The 21705-nt window shown below is 41.4% G+C and overlaps 1 protein-coding gene across 1 annotated transcript; it reads left to right on the forward strand.

Annotated features, from left to right (window-relative positions):
• Positions 1 to 8239: 8239 nt before the first annotated feature.
• TMEM26 (transmembrane protein 26) lies at positions 8240 to 21398 on the forward strand (the record flags this gene model as incomplete). Its single annotated transcript, XM_084210558.1, has 6 exons — positions 8240 to 8430; positions 11484 to 11562; positions 16663 to 16776; positions 17300 to 17520; positions 18475 to 18551; positions 20761 to 21398. 6 exons carry the CDS (start codon positions 8240 to 8242, stop codon positions 21174 to 21176), a joined length of 1098 nt encoding a protein of 365 aa, XP_084066684.1. The 3' UTR covers positions 21177 to 21398.
• Between the last annotated feature and the right edge of the window lie 307 nt (positions 21399 to 21705).

Genomic DNA, 21705 nt, shown 5'->3' on the forward strand with positions numbered 1-21705 from the left:
TGATTGAGCAGATGGTTTGTTCAGAAACTGCAGCCTTTAGGAAGAAGCTTGTTTGTAAAACTGAATATGTTTTGCAACCAACAAAGATGTGGAAATTTTTGTCCTTAGGAAGTTTTCACTGATAACAAGAGGACAGGAAAGCCAGCACACTATTCTGGTTCAAAAGGAGTATGAGTATCTACTCTAACTACCTTTTTTTTTTCTCTCAGCAGGTTGTGGCAGTCCAGTGCAACAGACCATAATTAAGCATCTTGACAGGTTTATGGAAGCCTTCCTCACAGACAAAAACCCATGTCATCATATTCCTACTGCAGTGATGATGAATATGATTATCAGGGTTTTTGCAGATGGGAGAGTTCTTTTCTTTACATGCTCCCCCTACCCTTGGCTGCATTTGTGAAGTAATTTCCCAATCTGCCAACCTGCATTTTGTGGTACAGTCCTGTCTTTCAGCCCCTTCCAGCACAGAGATTAAAGAGTCAGCTTAACTAATTAGCTTGTAAAAATATTATGGAGTTTTGCACACAGCTTCATGACTATTTTCTTCATTAAATTCTGAACATGTGTCAGGGGACTGACAAAATCTATATAGGTATATAAAAATATACATAAAAAATACATGCAGATGATCATCACTGGATCCAAATATCACCAGGGAAGAAAGTGGCTTGCTAGGCCCATAGCCAAGTACCATTGTTCAACTGTTCTGAGCACAGATCACAGCAAAGGCCCACACACAACCTGTACATCATTAAAAAAAAAAAAAGTATTTTAATTTTATCAGGCACAGATAAGAAGAGAAACCAGTGTCCTTTCATGAGCCTCCTGATGAGATACAGCCTGGCTTTGTAAGAGCTGACCCAATACAGGCACACAGGTACTCAGCCCAAACATTACAGGTTTGGGGATTTTCTTTTTATATACATCTTTTCATACCTCTTACTCATGACTTGAGTTTATCAGAGGTATATGATTGCAATTAGCAAGACACCACACCCAGGAAATCAAGTTGCAGTGAGACAGGTTGTATTGGCTTGACTTCAGACTCATTAGCTTAGGCTGGGTGCCATAACAAACACTTTTATAGGAATTCCAGTAAATTCAGACCATGAAGGAAAACCTTATTTGTCAAGACTATGCAGAGGGTAAACAAAAACAAAACCACTGCCAGTTTTTAGCTTACAGCTTATCTTGACAACCATTGTCTAAAGCCTGAGATATTTTGCCTATGTCCCATCTGTGAGAGGAGCTTGGCCTTTTCACTGGCAATTGCTGTACCAGGAACCTGTGCCCAGCCTCCATTTATCTGTGGCCCAAACACAATAACAGTACTATTCCAGTCAGGTAATCACATTATCCTTACACTGGAAAACAGGAGAGAATGACTTCAAGACAATTCAAGGATTACTAGCCACAAACGGAAAGTTTTTCTTTTTGGTGAGGACAAATGCTACAGTTTTTCTCTGTAACTTTAGGTCTTCCACTTCAGTCATGGTTGAAACAGTGCCTGCAGAACAAGGTTGCTTCTATTCCTCTTTGAAACACACAATGCTGCAGAACTACTGTGTGTTCCCAGAAATAGAGCCCAGGCTGAAGGAGGAATTACAAATCCTAATAAAATACCTGAAACCTTTTCTTTTTTTCGTTCTGTTCTTCAAGAAAAAGATGGTCCTTCTAGAGGGCTTTTTCTTCTGAATTATAAAACCAACAGAAAAGATGTATAACTGTAGGGAGCTATAAACTGCTGACATGCTTTCCCCCAGCTTTAATCAGAGGAGAAAACACAACCCTCTTTGCCATATTTGGGGCTGCAGAAGCTTGGATGTCTGGAGCTCTGCCGGCTCATAGAACCTCACATTCCAGCCAGGGCCTGGTGTTTGTGGCAGACCCATGGCCACTCATAACTGTCCTGCCAAGCAAACAGTGCTTCCACCTTCCTTTCTGAAAGCCTGCACTCACAGTGCATTAAAAATGAGCTGAAGTCTGTGCTAAGTTCACCCTCCTTTATCAGATCTGAGGCTTGGAAGGCAGTGGCCCACAACAGGTGATAGCTATTCAAAACAGCCAAGCCTCTGATGGGTCCTCCCCTCCTAGGAAGGGGTACAGAGGTGGAGAGAAAGGGCTACAAGCACAAGAAGGGAAGCATGGAGAGATGCAAGAGCACAGGCTGGCAACTGGAAGGCTTTTGCTTTGTTGCTTCATAGGTGCATGTTTGCATTTTGGATGATAAGCTCACACAAGAATATTTTGAGACTGGATTCTGCAGCTGGTGACATCAGTATGGGGGGGGAGGTGGGGGGTGGGGGTGGGAGGACTTAGATCATGTCTTGTGGCTCTTAGTGGCAAATAGAAAGGTACCTGAAAATACTGGGGGCTTGATTTTCAGATGAGGATCTTTTTATGTGCCTCCTTTTCTGTGAACAGAAACAGGGCATCCTGCTAAATTGGAGACTGAGCATTTTACTTCTTTTAAATGAAAGGAGGGAGCAGCAGAAGCATTCTTATAAGAAGGAACAGACAGAATTTGTAATGTTCATAAAGCCAAAAGTAAGGAAATTAGATAAAAGAAAACTATCAGGGTTATATTCTTATGAAGACTGAAACTGAGATTGAGAAGTTCTCTAAGTGAATTATGATTTACTGGATAACAGATACAAAAAAATTTCACTACCACTACCTATAAAACTGCATTGGTTTTTTATCAAGTAGCTCTGTTTTAGCCCATCTAGTTGATGAACATTCTTCTCAACTAGCAAATATAAATGACTTATGGGGATAATATTTCAATATATGATGACATTGCTATACCTGGGATTCTTTTAAGATCTGGGTTATTAAATATTAAATATCAAAGCTGTAAATTATTGTAGCAGCTTTATACAACTAAATTAAATTCAAACAAAACCTAATTTCCTTAATCATTGACTGTAATCCTCCAGGAACATATGCTATTAACTCAGCTACAAATGGCATAGAAATTGTATGACTTCAGTTAAATTATTTTATATCAAATTCTAATCCAGGGCAGAGTCTTCAGTAAATCTCCTGCAGGGATTTTAATGCTTCTGCAATCATATTGGCTCTTTACTAGAGAGCTAATCTTTTTATACTCTGGTTTTTTTCACTGCTTTATCCATTTCCTTCACACCCTTACTGAGCTATAGCTAGTACCTTCTATCACATATCATATTTTGAAAGATTTGGCTTTCTCCTCTAGCATTTGATCAGCAATAGTTAGGCTTTCACTTAAGACAGAAAGGGAAAAGTTTTTTTTGTTTCACATGTACAACTTAATCATTCCCATTTGTTTCAACATGTATGTTAATTGCCACTTGTGGTGATCTCTTTATAAGGCTGTCATAATTATTCACAGTTTGCAGTCAAGCATTGAGAAAGCAGAACAATTTCCTCTCCTTTAAGAGCCCTATGCAAGTAAAACTAAACCGATTCAATTTAAGCAAGAAACTTCCTTAGAGACTCAAGACAATGACTGGATAATAAAGAAACAAACCTTAGAGCCCGAGGAGGTAAAAGACTTGAAGAAACCTCCAGAGATCACCTAGTCAGCCCTCTATCCCAAGTGATCAACTAAACTGCTGTCATCCCTGACAGATGTTTCCCTAATCTGTGCTTAAAAGCCCGCAACATGGACATCTCTCTACACAATCTATTTCAGTTCTTCACTGTCCTTCCTAGCAAGATATGTCTCCAGACATCTAATTGCTTATTTTTTTTTTCCCCCCTCTTTAAGCCTTTTACTTCCTTCCCTCTGCTTTGGGACTGGTGAACAGGCAATTCCTGAACACATGGCCACTTCCATCTCTCCTCAGTTTTCTTTTCTTTACACTGAATGAGGGTATCTTATTCTTTCTTCAGAAGTCTTGTCCATCTCTGGACATTCTATTCTATCTCTGGACATCTATCTGTCAGCTCTCCCTTGGAAAAGCATCACTAGAATTAGGGTAGTTTAATAAGGTTTTTCCCAGCACCAAGGAAGGCAGAAGAAATAACTGAAATTTGGCACATTACAGGTCTGTTTATACATCCCAGTGTGCCTCCTTCACAGCCGAACAACACTGCTGACTCACACTGAATTTATGACCCATTCTCATCCCTGGTCTCTTCCAGCTTAATACCCTATAATTATTTCTTTATGAATATTTTAAATCACATCTTCAAAGTCTCCTGAACTGAAGGCAACTAGCCATTACCCCCAAATTTCACTGCCTAAAACATCCCATTTTGTAAGCAAAGAAGTAAATTTTGAGACTCTTTGTTCAGAGCTCCCACAAAGAGAGAAAAAAAAAACATCCTAAAAAAAGAACAAAAAACCACTGCCTATTATCACAAAATCTCACAGAACTTTTGTTCTGGAATTCCTCCTCACAGGATTTCCTAAGCCCTGCAGTCCAGTTCAAACTGGAGTCCCTCCAGGTGCTTGAACAGGGGTCTTGTGATTCTATAAGCACTTCAGCCTGACAAGGGTGTCCCTTTATCTATCTGAAACTGAACCATTTGTTTAAGTAAGCAATTTCCTACTATAGAAACACTCCTGCCCTTCTCCACTGGTTCCTCCCTCACTGAGCCAAGGTAGGGTAGCACTTCAGCTAAGGCCTTCCTAAGTACACAAGATGGACATTGGCAGGTTTCAGCTCGGTATCTACCTGCCAATGTGACCCTCCATCACTGCTGACTCATGTTCAGCTACTGAACCACCTCCAACCCTAGTTTGTTCTTGGGAACTGATGCAATTTCATATTTCTGACAGTTATGGAGTCTGCTTAGTGCAATCATCAGAGTGACTTGGCCTAAAGGCAGGAATTATTCAACTCAAGCACAGAGATTCTGTGGCACAGTTTTTGAAGTGCCAGATTCCCTATTCCTGCAGAAAGAAGGTCACTGGTGCTGGGGTTTAACATTTCCCAAATGCAAACATGCTGCAATTGGCTGTTATGTGGAAGAGATGTGCAGCAGATCTTGCCAAGGTGTCTTGGATGAAAATCCCACACAGTGTGATGCACGTTCACACCACTGTGTCCAGACTTTGCCAGAGTACAACAGCTCCTGCAAACATTAACTCTCAAGAGTTCCCAGACACAGACCAGAGTTTCCAGAAAAAAAAAAAAAAAACTACAGGAGACAGAAAAAAGGTAAGGAAAAGGATATATCATTAGTAGAGAACTCTATACAGACAGACACAAGCCTTGCTTTCAGCTTGGACCCAACCAGCACTACGACTAACTCTGGATCAATTTCTTCAGACATCAGAAAGTCTCTACTAATGCAGCCATTTCAGGTCAGAGCAAAGGTCCATCCAGCCTTAGACCTAACTCCATCCTCAGGGAAAGAGTACTCAAACAAGGTAAATAAACTTTCTCCCTCAAGAATTCTCTAGCCCATCATCAACTAGCCTGGCAAGTCTAAGATGCACATCAGTAGAAACTATGAAAGAATTTAATTGATGGAACACTAGCACACAGAGAATCATAGAGAAAAAAAATCCTAAAAAAACCCTTCTATAAGGCTCTGTGAAGGAGTACTACAGTGTACATCTGTACTCATGCTGGGATTCCATTCCCCCCAGCAATATCACCCCCTGAGGGCTTCTGTGTCACCTGGCTGTTCATTGACCAAACAATTCCCTGGCAGACCTTCTAGTCATGACATGTTTGAACAAATAACAGACATTTTAGTTACCATGTTTCATTGCTAATTGTCCCTCACACTCCTTCAGGCAGCCATGTTTGTCCATACTAGAGTTCATAATTTTTTCAGTTTTCTTCAGCTGGAGAGCATTTCAGCTTTTTGAAGGATGCCTTCTTGTTCCTGCAATCTCACTTACCCTGCAAATGCTGGCTTCTTCTCACTCTTTTTCAAGTTTCCCTTGATGCACAGTTATTATCTCTGCACTTCCCATGTGATTTACAGAAGCAATATCCACACTCCCTGCAAAGAGTTAGGTGTTCCATCTGTCTTATTTTCAACATGCCTGCTGATCTGCATCTAGTTTTCCTTTTTGAAGCTGAGCAGAGCAATGGTAGAGAGCTCTGGCTTGCCTTACTCCTGCAAGGATGCCAAATCTAAGCACATTAAAATCCCCCTTTCAGAGGACCTCTTCAGCTGTTACTCCCTACATCATATCCCATAAACCACTCAGGATTCAAGTCAAGCACTGCCTTCATGGGTTCTTGAACCAACTGCTCCACAAAACAGCTACTGAAATATCTAAAAATGCACTCTGTCAAGTCTGAACGCAATATTTGCCTCTTCTAGGCCAAAGAAATGAAGCTGTCCATGAGTACTTTCCCCTCTACACAAACTGTTGTGCTGCCAACATGGTCCACCACTGAGTAGGCAGAGTCAATATTGTATCTCCTTCCTACTTAAGTTTGGGACTTCCACTGATTCAAGTTTGGATTGTTCATTGATGAAATTACCTTGTTAAACAGTTCAGTTCCCACATGTCTTCAATATGCAGAATTACTTAGCTCTCAGCAAAGCTCTCTGCATCCTTCCTGAGCACGGTATCATGAGAATGTTGCACTGATCATCTTTCCAAGTTTTGTGACATCTGTCTGCCCTGGAAGGATCTCCATGAACAATAGGACATACCAGCTCCCCGAGCCATTTGACATTAAGCACTCCCACAGAAGAATATCTTGTTTAAACAATCTCTTCAATCTGTCCGTTCCTCATTTCCTCTTTAACTACATTTGACCTTAATGCCAGCAGAAGGGCTGTGAACCAGCAGCACCCAAGGCACGATATGGCAGGGTGACTACTGGCAGAGATTATCTATAGTAGGTCCTTGACTTAAATACATTTTCCTCTGAGAGTGAAGAGCTTGATTTTGTTCCTTCAAAAAGGCATGCTACACAGTCCATTTATTTACTCAGGCATTTCCCAAGCAAGTCACCTCTACTATGGAATGGACTTTTGTTTTCCTTTTCCTTTTTTTTTTCTGGGCAGGGTTAAAGTAGTCTTCCCTAACCCCCCACCCCCAAGGATATCAGCTGGCCAGCATCAGCACTTCATAAAGGAAGAGGCTTGGCTCTGCAGTAAGGAAAATTGGGATCTTACCAATTGAGGAAAAATACCTTCTTAGAAAGGTCACAACTCTGAGAAGAACATCATCTTGTGTTTAAATAGAACAGGATTGTTTAAAATTAAATCTAGGAAATTGGGACCTCTGAAATGCCACTGTACTATACATGGACTTGATTCTCCACTTGCATTTTACAATCGGCTATCTCAATTTAAGTGCTTTGGCAGTAAATGAACACAAAACTGGAACAACACAGTGGCAATTTTGATGAAGAAGGTATTTCTTTTTGGTAGAGAGCAGTGTAAATTCTGATACAATTGATAATCTCTATAAGAAACATTAAGGAAATTTTAAAACTAATTCTGTACTTCATACATTTTCCCATAGGATACAAAAAGTCCGTCTTGAGGTAACTGACCTAACAGTCAAACTTTAGTGCATTTTTCGTATATGCTTCTGTTGACCAATTCAGTAAAATTAGTGTTAGCCCGGATTTCAGCCCTGTTTCTGGAGTTCTGCACCTGGCCTGCTTCTTAGTCCTGAAGCAGGGTGTATAGATCATGCAATAGAGTGGTTTGACTAGATTTCAGATTCAGACTTCTGCTGCACAAGGGATTTCAGTATTGAACTAAGCATACAAGTTCTTCTTTCTATATCGCAATATTAAACGATTTTAAAAGCTTCCAAACATGAATTCTCTTTCAGGGAGAGCAAAAAGAGGAGTTTGGTTTGCACTCTCAGAAATGCAATGGAGCTTTCAGCAAAGTGCCTTTCATTGTGTCTTTGCTGGAGATGCACGAGGCGAGAGCAGCAAGTGGGGCTGCAGAGCGATGGTAATGGGAGAGAGGGAAAACCTCGCCGTGCTTGGTCCTTGAGCCGATGATAGAGGAGACAGAAACAACGCTCCCCACCCCTGCCTTGGGCCGGCCAGGGCTGTTCCGAGCCTGCAAACCACTGCAGCATGGAAGCGTGTACTTTTTTTTTTTCCCCTTCAAAAAGTTTTCAGGAAGTCTGGGGGAGGGGCGATGCTGTTTCTTTTTTGTTATAACGGGCCCCTTTGTGGAGATGGAGGAGGAGAAGCGATCTGTGTGCCGGCGAGGCGCAGGCTTCCCGGTGCCTGCCAAGGTAACTCGCCAGGGCTCCTGAAAGCGGCGGGGCCCCGCGGTGCGGGGCGGAGGGAGGGGGTGCTGCGGCATGGAGCTGATGGTGCTGCTCAATGCCCTGGTCACTCGCCTGCTCTTCGTGTTGCACTCGCTCATCGGGGTCTGGAGAGTGACCGCCGTGAAGAAGGAACCCAAGTACTGGCTGCTGGCACTGCTCAATCTTCTCCTGTGCCTGGAGACAGGGCTCACCCTCAAGTTTAAGCAAGGCAGAGGCTACAAATGGTGAGCATATTCCGTCGGAGCCCCTCTTGCTTCTTTGCATGTTCCTTTCTGCAGATGAGAAGCTGCCCTCCCCCCCCGCCCCCCGAGAGCAGGGGTTGCCCTGGCCTCGGCGCTGCCAGGCCCTCTGGGGTCGCGGGAGGCAGGGATGGAATGCTGGTAGAGTTTGGCTAGTCCACTGCCAGCCAGAGGGCTTTCAAGAGGGGCAGTTGTACAGCAGACGAGGCGGGAGCCGGTCTGTGCGGCTGTGTGTGTCTCTTGCTGCAGCCAAGCGGTGGATGCGGGCTGGGGGCACCTCCTGAGCCCCAGCGGGCCGGGGCTGCAGGGACACAGGGTGCGCAGGGACCCCGCCAATGCCCGGCATGTACAGCCGTGCCCTCCGCTGCACCTCCTTCCCTAGGACTGGAGCCCCTGCTCTCCTCCGTGCGACAGGGCTAACACTACGCTACTGCATGAACCTCAACTTTGTAAAAAAATAAAAGATGAGTAGCAGCCACTCTTTTGATACAGCAAAAGTGGCTTAACTATTTGGATTTGAGAGGCTATTCCAGAGAGGAACTTTCATGCGTGAAAGGCTGGCTGAGAGATGAACAAAAAAGTTAGTCATAGAGGAGCTTGGCCAAGCACATGGGGTTTTACATGCATCTAAAGAATTACTGCTGTCATCTACAGCTCATCAGTGCTCAGGCAGCCAAAACAAAATGCTCTGTGAAAAGGAGGCAGTCACGTAACTAATTGTCAGGATTTCACTAGGACCTTTTATTGTTAAAAACTCAAACTGCAGGCAGGCCTTCAGACAAATCCAGTACTGGAGAGCCCTGGAGTATTTCCATGTTCTTAAAATCCTGCCCATTGCAACCTGTGAAAATCATTATAACAGAAGGAGTGTTGTGTGACAATTCACACAAGAGTTCCATGCTCTAAATTTGAATGCAATAAAAGCAGTGATAAACTCTGGGACACTGGAAAATTGAACAACAGCAGAGCCCCAAATGCAGTTATGAGACAGGCAGATTGAACAGTACCAATTATTTTGAGAGAGGAGGCAGCAGCACAATCTTCATGAAGGAGCACTTGCAATGGAGCTTTTAAAAAATCCAAACAAAAATAGAAACCAAAAGCAGATGCATGTTAGATGCATACATAGAAGACTGGGCTAAATTTATCTAGAAGAAAATTTTGAAAATGGATGTGGTCCAACACTTTAAGCAGCAAAATAAAAGTACATATATAGGTGAGAACTGTAGACAAATGGCCAGCATCTATTTGCATCAGGATAATTTTCTGTTCCAGTGGAAAAGGGTCACAGAACAAACATCAGCAGCATTTGTAGAAACAACTCCACAGACAATCACCAGGCAAGGGGCAGACTATGCAGCAGGACTCCTGCCTCCAACACCCTGATATTCTCTGTTCATTATTGACAGAGGACTGTTACTTATTACACCAGCATAAAACATTTAATGGCACATGTGGAAAAAAGTCTTCTTGTGAGTGTGGCCATGTAATTTTTCCTCTGGATTGCTCCTTCTGAAACAAAGGCAGGGTTAAAGCCCCTGAAGTCTCTTGGCCTGATGTGGTATCATTAGCTCAGTATTGCTAACCTGCCAGCTGGATGGATTTTTTGTGTGCTGAAGTCCTACAGGAAATACTGTAAAATGTTAGTTCTTCCATTCAAATGAGAGGTGTGTTCTCTCCCAAAATAACCAGGCTAAAAACCCACACAATCACTAGCCTTTTTTTTTTTAGGGGGGAGAAAAAAAAATCTAACAACAACACCACCCACTGCCAAAACAAACACCCCCTCAACCCTGAAAAACAAAAAAACTATTAAAACCCAAACTATCTTAGAGGGGATAGTTTGAAACATTTCAGAGCAGTTCAGCAACCCAGTAATTTCCCTAAGCAGCAGGATATTTTGTTTTCCTCAATACTTAATCTTCACTGGAAAAGTCATGATTACCAAAATAAAGGTATGTTCAACACAAGGACAGACAGTAAATGCAACGATATTTGGCCAAAACGTTGCTGCACTTGCATACTTATAAGCAGTTTAAATTCATTGCAGAATGTGCCAGTAGCAGGATAGAAGGAACCAAGCAAATGCCCCAAGTTGGACCCCACTGCTCAGTCCCAGGGCATTGCAGCAATGCCCAGTCCATACTGTAGCATGCAGAGTTAGATAAAAAAATTGTCGCATTGCACCTTATTCATACTCCAGAAGTACAGAATTACCAAAAAACCCCACTCCAATCAAATGTCATGTGTTTAAAAAGAGAATAGCAGCAACTCACCCTCACAAGTATCACTACTTGTAGGAGTCATGAAACCTCTCCATTACTTCTAAATAAACCTAGCTAAAGAAGCTGAAGATAATAAAACCTCAGCAACATGAGTTATTGTGCTGGTTTTATTTGAATAAATTATTTTCGTGGGTGCACTGGCATTTGGCCAGCATCAACCCATCACAGTTATATAGAAGACTGGCAGGGAGAAAAGAACTAGAAAATTTTACTACTGCTAGCACAAGTGGGGAAACAAGGCCAAGATCCATAAACCCATTCTAAATTCACAGCCTGCAACTAAAAGATCTACTGAAGCAGTGCTTGTTTTAGGCAAACTGATGCTATTTCTACCTTTCCTGTGTCAATGCACAGGATTGCAACCTTTATCTCTAGCATCACTCAGTGAAGTGACTCAATGTATTAATTCACTCTTCATGAAATCACAAAGAGCATGTTAGCTACAGGCTTTTTAAATACAGAAAATGCTGTGATAGAGATACCAACAGCAAAGTGCCTTTGGTCAGTCCTTAAAGAAATTTTTAATAAATTTCCATATATGGCTTTAGATGGATGTACAGATAAACCTATTATTTATACTACTCACACAGCACAAGCAATCCAGCAAGAACAGCAATTCTTATTGGCAATTACCCCATTTCTTAATATCCCACATGGTAGAGGCACAAGATACCATATATCCAAACATTATCTGCATTGAAAAATATTTATGATGTATCATAATACCAAGATGTCTTTTCTTTTCCTTCACAGGTTTTCACCAGCAATATTTTTATATCTGATTTGCATAGTACCATCACTATGGCTACTAGAAATTCATCATGGGACTCAGGTATTTAATATGAGACAAGATGGACTAGTTTGAAATTGATGCATTATTTCATGGGTTGGCTTCAGGCATCGAGACAGAAGTCTACTAAATCTTGTTCCAGTTCTCTCTTTCTTTCATATTGGTGGGTGTCCCAATCTAGCTACAGCTATATTATGACTGTTGTGCACTTCCTGATTATCAGATAATGAGTCTCTTTCCTAGCTAAAAATGAGACCATTCATTTGTATTTATCTAAGGAACTGAGGACTACAAGTTTGAAAAACACAGCCTTTCACCCCCAGGTTACCAGCATGAGTCTTGCTCAGTAGGGTAAAAGAACTTCATTGCTTTAGAAGTCTTTGCAAAATAAAGTGAGCTCCAGAGTGTTTAAAAGCAAATGCCACAACTTCAAGCAAGTCAAAACTAAGATGAGTATCAGTGAAAGGGGTCTTAAACTCAGGTTACCTCATGCTTGTTGCAACATAGGAGAGCACACAGATTGTTACCACAGCTGGAAAAACGTCTGACAAGGTTTATATCCTTCCTTTCTTTGTGCTGCATAATAATCTAGGAGAGGGGGGAGCTGGATTCCAATTCAGGACTAAAGCACATGGTGAAATTTTTAATGGCAAGTGTTCTGGGGTCAGTTAGGGCCAGAACAGAGCCACTTCACCGAACAGGTCTCACTGAGTCAACCTCATGCAGGCTAGTTTCAAGTCCCCATAGCACTTCCATGCAGTGAAAAGGAAATTTTGTCTGTGCCAGTATTTGCACATATGTAGTACCCTACATCCATAGCAGTAAAGGTTCTTATTGGAACAAGAACAAAAAATAACAGAAGAAAATACATAAATTAGACTAAAAAGACCTAGTGCCTTATTTTCTCCTTTGAAACATTGTTAGAGTCCACAGAAGCATAATCAAATATTCAAAATTGTGTTTACACTAAAAATGCCTCAGGCTTTTTCTAAATACATCAGCAGGAATTTATTGTCTTCTTGTTGTCCCAAATCTCCTTAAACAGTCACAGACAGGTAATGTGGATATTGAGAACATTTGTCATAGTTAAATCTGGTCCAAGAAACAGGCTAATTCTGTAGTCAAAGGCAGCAGTTTATTTCCCAAAATGATGTTAGAACATGGCATACTTTGTTCTTATTGATATACTGCTATGGTGAATTAAAGAGGGAGTATATCAAGTTAACAGCTTAGTTTATACCTGGAAAGATAGGATAGAGAGTTCTGGAAACACACAATCTAACAGATTCAAAAAAAAACATCTCCAGAAGGGGAGCAGCTTTCCTAACAATTAATCTCAAACACAGCACCCAGACTAGCACTACTCTCCATACTGAAGTATTCCTGGGATTTCATTATTTAAATGCAAACAGTATGGGTAATTATGCAGTCACTAGATCCACACTTTTAATATATACACTATGAAAACAGTGTGTGGTCTTTAAGGCAGTAGAACTTTGATCTCGTGTTGGATCTTTACCAGGAAGCATCAGCTGCTCGTGTCAGTGCTGTTATTTAAAGCAGGTGCTAATAGGCAGTCTCTCTTGCTGAGGACAGAGGCAATTCTGCCTCTGTGTACTGCAGAGCTGGACATATAATGCCATTCATATTCAAGGGTGAAATACTGCATAGAAAATACTGCTTTGTGGTAACATATTTGGGAGTGAAATATATGTTTGGGAGAGATGGTAAAGTCAATTGAACTGTACAGAGTGAAAAAATTGTCTGCTGTCAAGCAAATGGAAACCATTTAATGCATTAAAAACCCCAAATATTCTTCCATAATAATGTTCAGGATCTCAGGGCTCTGTTAGCTTTGCAAATGCCTGGTGTGCCACTGTCACAGAAAGCAGTAACTGAGCACCTTTTTTAAGGCTTACCCAACTACCAGGGCTGTAGTCGATGCAGGCTTCCAGTCAGGAATAAGGCAGATACTGGTTAAACCTTGTAATTATTTTTAACCACCTTAACTTGAACCCTTTGGGGATATAGTGAATATTACTGTCCATTCCTTCAGCCTCATTCTGCAATGGGATTCTCTTACCAGCTAAAACCATAATGAGCTCCTCAAAGTGATCTTACATCTTTCACCATTCCTTCCTTGCCATACCCATTATATTCCTCAGTTTGGGAAACAACTTATATAATCTTTTTTTCATGCTTCACATTTCAGCTTTCCTGTATGAGCAAAATGAAGCAGTCAGGAGTGCTTTGAATTTCTGACATCACATGTGTTTCCATAGTGACAACCACACTGTTTGCAGCAAAGCACAGACAGCAAGCCAGGTACCTGTTGCTTGGCAGAGGGCCTGCACCAGGGAAGGGCTGGACTCTTCCAAAAAGTCCTCAGACTGACAGCCTCCACGCACAGTAATAGGTTGAGGGTACTCCACCCTAATATTCAAGTGTCAATTTTACACCCAATGCTGGCCCCATTATGAAAAGTTTTGGTTAACCTCAGTTTTATTTGAAAATAATAGATTGTGAATAAGGTGCAAACAGAAATTGGCTGAATAGTTTGGTGTTTGAGGTGTCCCCCATGCACTGACAGTGAGTTTCTCTACAGGCCATGCACTGGGACATGTCATGCAACAGCATTTCCATTTTGATTAGATGGCTTATGAATCAGGGGTATGTAAGCTTCATCTCAGAAAAAACAAAAGAAAATAAGCCAAGTCAGAATTTATACAAAAATGTGCACAGCTTCCTGTTTTATCTTTGAACAGAAAAAAACCTGTAAACAAAACCACTTTTATTTAGCTTGGTACACAGTCAACATTTAGGACTTACTGGGGTCTAATAGTAAAAAGGCAAATAATCTTTATCAAATGCCCATGAAACAGTAAAACTATTCATTTCTTTCTTGTCACATTCCCATTTAGTGACTGCACATCCATAAATCAAGAAGTAAATATGCCTGGCACCAACAGTCCTATTTACATGCATATACATGATGTAAATAAAGGCTCTTCTCCAAATTTTCAAAGATCATTTCACAATCACCACTTAGTAAATATTCAGAGAAGAGCAAACCCAAACAAGATGTGAACATACTTAAATGCAAAAACCAGAAGCCTACTATAAAAAAAAAAAACAAACCAGGAGACTGGCTTTGCAGATGCAGATTTCCATTTCCTGCCTGGAAGCAATTGAGAAGAGTTATGTGCTGGCCCTGAGCTTGCCAGGCAGTCCAAGATCACAGAGCCTTGCTCTGAAATAGTAACCCACCTCTCAGCTGAAAGTACTCACAAAAACAACATAGAAAGTAAGACACCTACCAAAGACACCGATAATGTGAATTAATTTTCTTAGAGGTATTTCCTGCACCTTTGTGCCACCAGAACAAGGGACAAAGAGCTCCCCTGCAAGCCATGGCATGGTTTCTTCTGCCTCCTTCTAGTGGTCAAGCTGCTGAGTCCTCTACAGGGGCCAGCAGGGTGAGCTTAAATGCAGACTTAATGACAAACCAAAGGCTGTCAGAGTCAGCCTTCCTCCTCCTGCACAGGTTAGTCATCCCTTTGCCATACCCTGGCTACTTGTTGATCTTCCCTTCTTAATATTCTGGGGTGGTTAGGACAGTTATGCAGTATTTTTAGGTTGTGGTCTCCTCAGCTGTGTCACACAGAGAGTCAAAGTGTTTCAGCCTGACTTTGACCTTGGGGTGGGACTCCATAGACTTAAGGGTTTTTCTGTAGGCAGCAGATACAGATGCCTCTCCAGAGCACCAATTAAGTTACATTTCCAAAATATCCTCTGAACAAGCCATTCCCTCTCTCTCCTTTAGCTGAAGGGCAAACCCAAGGAGATTAGCCCTACAAGGCTGTAGCCAGGCAAAGAGTACCAGCCCCTCCATCTCACTGTTTCCATGCCCAGAACTTTAGACTAAATGGAAATATCTTCCCAACATCTGTGTGTCAATCTTTCAAGACTCTCACACCCACTGTTCAAATAAAACAAGCATTCAGCTTAAGACTCTTTACCGCCAACTCTAAAAGCAACAAGCACTGACATTTTTTCCAGATTTTTCAAGGCACAGGAAATTTATCTACCCTAACGTCAGACAAGAGGCAGCATTTACCCAGATACTGAACAACATCAGAGACCAAGCAAAGTATCAAAGTAGAATCGGAAATTTCCTGAAAAATGTTGCTCTGATATTGGCAGGCTTTATGCTGAACACAGCTACTCAGTATGCTCTCAAACACATTCCAATTGTTGCAGAAAATCAATCCCCATGCAATCAAATGGTGGGGGGCCCAATGCAGAAATGCAAATCATCTGCAATTCTCTGGCAAAAATAGTACATGATAAAAGTCTTTAGTAACAGCATGGTTTGATTTTCTAATTATCTTCTTTTTATTACAATGGAGAGAGATGTTATGGATTGTTATGAAGACTGATTTTGGAGCTGTGCCCCCCAGCTGCTCCTGGGCCAACCTTGGGTGTGAAGGTAGAAAGGCAGGACAGTGCTGCAGACAGAACATAGCTCCCCCACTGGTTTACTGTAGTTGTAGTAACAGTATGTTTTAGCCAACACTCAATTTCCCAGATCACCCCGTACTTGTAGGAAGTAAAAATATCCTTTATTCTATTTCAAAGGGCTAGGCAACAATACAGGTCTAGTTCTCTTAAATACTCCTTTATTTCACCTCTCACCCTATGAATTTCCATACAAAATAAGGCACAGCAGGGGCAGGAGAGGTGAAGGATACAACCCAAATATCCTACCTCATTTTCAGCCTTGAGGGAAGTCATACAGAAAAATGAAAGTGACATTTTCAGAGAACTTTTCATGGATAGTAGAAAACAGGAGCAGATATTTTGAGAACAAGTTCTTGTTAAAGGCTACTCCATTGGCCTTTGAATTGCATCCTCTTCTGCAGTACAACCCTGTACTTTCTTAGGAACCTACCAACACATCACTCTTGTTCTCATGAGAGGAATTCTTCCCTTCTGAAGAAGAAGGGAATTACATTAAGAGTGAGGACCTTTGCAAACATCAGGTACCCTCTGCAGTTCAGCAAAACAGGACACTCAGCCATAGAGCACATCTCCTCCCTAGGTGGGATGTTTACACACGTGTCATGTTTTTGTTCACAACAGTACTGTGGCAATGAGCCTGGGGCTGTTCAGGTCAATGTCAGCAATCAAGACTTCAATCAATCCAGAGAGAACAGTCACGGAATTGAGGGAACAGATCACCACATCATTCAGACGGTAGGGCACCTTTTCCTGTTTCTGGTAAAGATCTTATGACAATTGGAGATAAGCACATTGTGAGTAAAACAACAAAAAAACCAAAAAGCCCACAAAACAACCCAGGACATGTATATTACATATATTTGCAATTTAGAAAAACACATTTTGAAAATACAGCATGCTGCATAGTAACTATTGTTGCCAAGACCAGTGTCTGTGTAAAGAAGAGGTGACCCCACATTCTCTTACAAATCTCAGTAACTGAATTATAAAGTGCCTGGGTAATGAGTCTGCAAAGCATAATGCTCAATTGGAAAATGAGAACAGGAGGAGTAGTAGTACACAGAGAAAGATTTGATATTCGTTATCCAAAGGTTGTAATAAAGCGCCTTTTTAAACCAGGCCTGCCAGATCAAAATTATTTGTTCGCATACAATGTGAAAGAGAACAAAAGCAGGCTCAAAGACAAATACAGTCTCTGATGGTATCTCTAACATCAGTCTCCTGACGTTACAGTACGTTATTGTTGTCTTTTAAACAGGCTAAAGTCTTTGTCAATCAGCTCTCCACAATCTGTGAGACTGTATGGACACTGGCCCTCCACCAGACTTTTCTACTGCTACTAGTAGTTGGGAGATGGCTTCTCCCCATTGGAGTTGAAATCACCCGGGATCAATTGTCTCAGCTGCTTCTCATGTTTGTGGGAACAGCAGCAGATATACTTGAATTTGCTAGTGAGACCTTGGACATTGAGGATGTTCGGTAAGGGTTTTTTGCTGATGATATTTGTGTCGTGTTCAGACTGGTAAAACCGCGTTTCCCATAGAAAGCAGAAGGCTGTATTCAAGGGCTCTGTGTGCCTGCTCTTGCCTTTCACCCTGTGAAAGTCCTGTGAGCTTTGTTGGGGATTATTCATGTGTTGCCAGCAGAGAAGCATGTCACATCATCACAGTGAAAGAGTTCAGGGAGCCAAACGAGCAGCCTGACTGCCAGGAGTTCTTACAGCTACAGGAGCTGAAACACTGGATACACAGTAAGCCTCCTTCAGGTTAATGAATTGCTGCAGATGGGCAAGGAAGAGCTGGCTTAAGTGATTCATTATCCACGTTGCTTCTTTGGTTATCTCGTGTACTTCATGGTAGAGTGAAAGTATTCAAAGATAAGAAGAAAGGGAATGGCACGGTCTGGTGTGAATTTTCAACACACTGATCTCTCCCAGAGAAAGTAAGCTCACCTCCCCCTCACACTGCTGAGAGATGAGCTGTGAACATCCGTCATAAGGAAAGAGTCTCAGAAGAGGTTCATCCTCTCTAACAAATACTATTTTATCTTTTGTAAATATCATAGCAAGGCTTTTAGAGCAGGAAAAGAGTCCTTCCCACTTGGCAGAGAAGCTTCAGGCTTACAGGGAACTACAAGGGTGAAGATATCCCCTCTGAGCCACAGAGTCTATTCTCATATGCTTATTATTATATTAGCTTCAGATATTTAGTGTAATTACACAGCTAGAACATGTAAGCCTTAACAGCAAAAAAATCCATACAAAAAGGTGCTTCTGTTTTCCTTAGTGTTGCATTGTAAAAGCACATATAAATAAAGCAATCACTGTTTCACTCAACTATCCTTTAAATGGCATTACAAACTCCACAGGAAGCTTTTTTGTGATCTCATAAGGAAACTGCATCTTCATTGTTACCACTTTTTCCCCTCCCATAGGAAGAATTACGCTCTTATAAATGCAATTCTTGCTGTATGGACCTGGAGTATGTTACAGTTTCCACTTGATCTTGCAGGTTAGTACTTGCACACAAACAAGAAAACAGAAAAAACACCCGTAAGTTTTTGCTGGTACATCTTGGGGCTGTGCACACAATACCTACAGGCTGTACACTAAGGACTTCTGTTGAAGAGGAATTCATATTGAACAGCTTTTGAAGAAAGCTCATTGTGGTTTCTTTTGAGGAAATACTTGTTTCTGGCTAACCTCTGATCTCTCTCATAGAGCTGTCTACTTTCAGGAAAAGGAAAAAATGATTGCACTATTGTGTTGCTACAGTTGCCTGTTACTGCCTTAAACTTCATTATGTGAGCTCTCATGTTAGAGCTGGTCTATTATATTATGCCTCAAATTTGGGTAGGTCCTAGACCCTGCAGAGAGGCAGGCACTTGTGAACCACAGAATAGCACAGCCAAAAGCACAGGAGAAATTGTCTATTCACTGGAGAGCTAAAGGAACATATGGTGTTGGGACTGTATGATGTTATCTTAATCTAAAACAGCCAGCTATTCAGCCAGCTTAGGGCTGTGTTTGTTCCTGGGCAGAAAGGGCTTCTCCCTGTCCAAAAAGAACAATGAAAGCTGTCTGGAGCATCATCTGTTCCAACCATTTTGCCCTCCAATCACAACAAGTTTGCAACAACTACAGCAGTCCAAAAATGCATTATCCTCAGTACCATCTATACAAAATGGATTTCTAGGCTAACACAGACTAGAATAATAAATTTAAAATTCCTGAAATATTTTGTTCATTAGCCTTTTTTTTCATGAACAGTGCTAGGCTTTGTTTCCAACAGACAAGTTCTGGAAATATTTCAGAATTTTAGCTCAGCAGCTCACCTCCTAAAAAATCAGATGCAATCACATTTCAGCTTTATCATAGCTAAAATTCCGGTACTGCTAAAATATATTCTATTAAAGATGCACAACAGTCAGGTTGAAAAAACCTCAACCAACCAAATAAAAAACAGCCTATATATACATCACGACCACACAAATTCAAATAGCACTTAATCTGTTCATTTTTTTCCTCTAGCTGTTGCTTTTCCATTTATTTAATTACATCTACCAGTTAAAAATTAAATTACTGAACACCTATTTCACTGAAATTACTATGGGTATAGTTCATTTTAGGTAGTTCTATACAGTTGAACAGATAGTACTTTTTGTTCAAGCATCAGAATGTTTATTCACACATCAAACATGACGTAAAAGAAATTTTTAGGCACTTATGATTAGACTACAGCAGTGCAGTTAGGACTATTAAACAGCAATGGCACAGAAGCACATTAAAAAATTAGCTGCCGCTGAAGCTTTGCCTAATGGATTCAGCAAATTTCTACTTTTTACAACTCATTTTCCATTTGAGTCTCATCTCTTTCTCCCCCCCACCCCAGCATTGACTCAAACAATAGAAGTCTTTTGGCAAGCTGCAAAGTTTGGCAGTTGTTCCTGCATCACAAGTAGTGATTTTTTTAAACCAATGAAATCTCCCTGTCCAAGAGACAGGCTAATTAAGCTTCGTGTATTTCTGTGAGACACAGTCAAATTTCCCCCCACAAACCCTTCTGATGCTCCTTCTCTGGACACTACACCATAGAGGGCATTTGAGCCCACCACCACCTTTACAGCCAAGGGGAACCCATGCACACAAGTTCCAGCAGTTGTGTGACACAAGTATCTGTGCCTCAAGTCTTACATGGCAGACAGAAACCACACAGTGCTCACTATTGCCTGGCACTGGCAGGCCTTATTCTTACTATGACACATGAAAAAGGCAATGGTTATCTAATGAATACTTTAAAAGCAACATGGAAGAAAGCAAAGTGCTACAGCACTGGCTGTTCCTTTTCATCACTTTTTTTTCATAAGAATGCACACTGGTTTGGCATGTTGATTTACCAAATAAAAGGTCTGGGGAAGTTATAAAGAATCATTAGGTGGTCTATTTCTGCTTTTTTTTCATAGAAGTGCATAAATACTGGTATGTTTGAGGCATACAAAAGGGGAAGTGGTTTTTAATCCTGTCTGTCAGACCACATAAGTGCCTCAGGTGAGTTCAGTGTGTTTTGCTGAAAAACATCCCAGAAACTGGATATGCTATATGTTGCACAGTTTACAGGTAAATGCATTTATAATCCAGAGCACCCTGTATTGTGAGTGCCCTTTAGGCCAACCCTGGCTCCAGTTCACAAAGCTGTTTTAACATGACTGTTTTCCTTGCAGTACAGCACATTGGCTGCAAACCAAGTGCATCGGCCCGGCGGATCCCCAGCCTGCTGCTGTGCAGGTACAGTGCAGAACTCTGGAACATTGGTGTCAGCCTTTTCATACAGGATGGCCCCTTCTTCATTGTGCGTTCAATTCTCATGGGCCACTTCAGAATATTCAATCAGATGCTGGTGTTTTTTACAGCTAAGAATATCTTAGTTGTGACTCTGCAGTTGTACCGGCTGGCAGTGATAACCTTAGACTTCCGTACCACGGTTCTGCAGAAGAGCAGGAAAGGAGAAGTCTGTTGCTGCCCATGTGAGCCTTATGAAGCTCGTGCTCATGCTACTGGTCGCCAAGAGAACGAAATGAAAGAGTTTGTTGCTTTTCCTCCCAAAGAGGAATCCCAGGCTCCCTCAAAAGATCACTGAGCAATTACTGACTTGGAAGAGGTTGCATCTCCCACAGCTTCTTCAGAAGGGCTCTGTCAGTTTCTATGATCAAATACATCTTGAGTGCCTAAGTCATCTTTTCCGTCAAGAAAACATTAATTTCTTCTAAATTGTAGGGGAACTTTCTCAAGCAAATTCTTAGCAATGGGACCTTTGTTAAATCCATTTGTATGGTCAGTTTTGACTAGTTCCATATTATATTATTCACAGGGATTTTGTAGCCATAGTTTGTAGTATCAAGAAAGGTTGGGAGCACTAACAAGATTGGTTATTATCGTTGGTGGCACTGTACTGACCTATGTACTTGCGTGAATTCAAGTGGAAGGACAAGCCTGTCCTTTATAGAAAGCACAAAAGCACTGAGCTCTACTAGAATGGTAGGGCTATAACTAGAGTGTGATAAACAACGTTTGCCACGTACAGGAGGAACTTCAGCAGCAACAACTGTGCAGGCATGTTAGTGCTGTTACTGTGACATGAGAACATTGTTCATTCCAGAAATTTAAGC

The sequence above is a fragment of the Fringilla coelebs genome (genome assembly GCF_963513975.1).
Source record: "Fringilla coelebs genome assembly, chromosome: 8".
In the NCBI taxonomy this organism is placed as follows: Eukaryota; Metazoa; Chordata; class Aves; order Passeriformes; family Fringillidae; genus Fringilla; species Fringilla coelebs.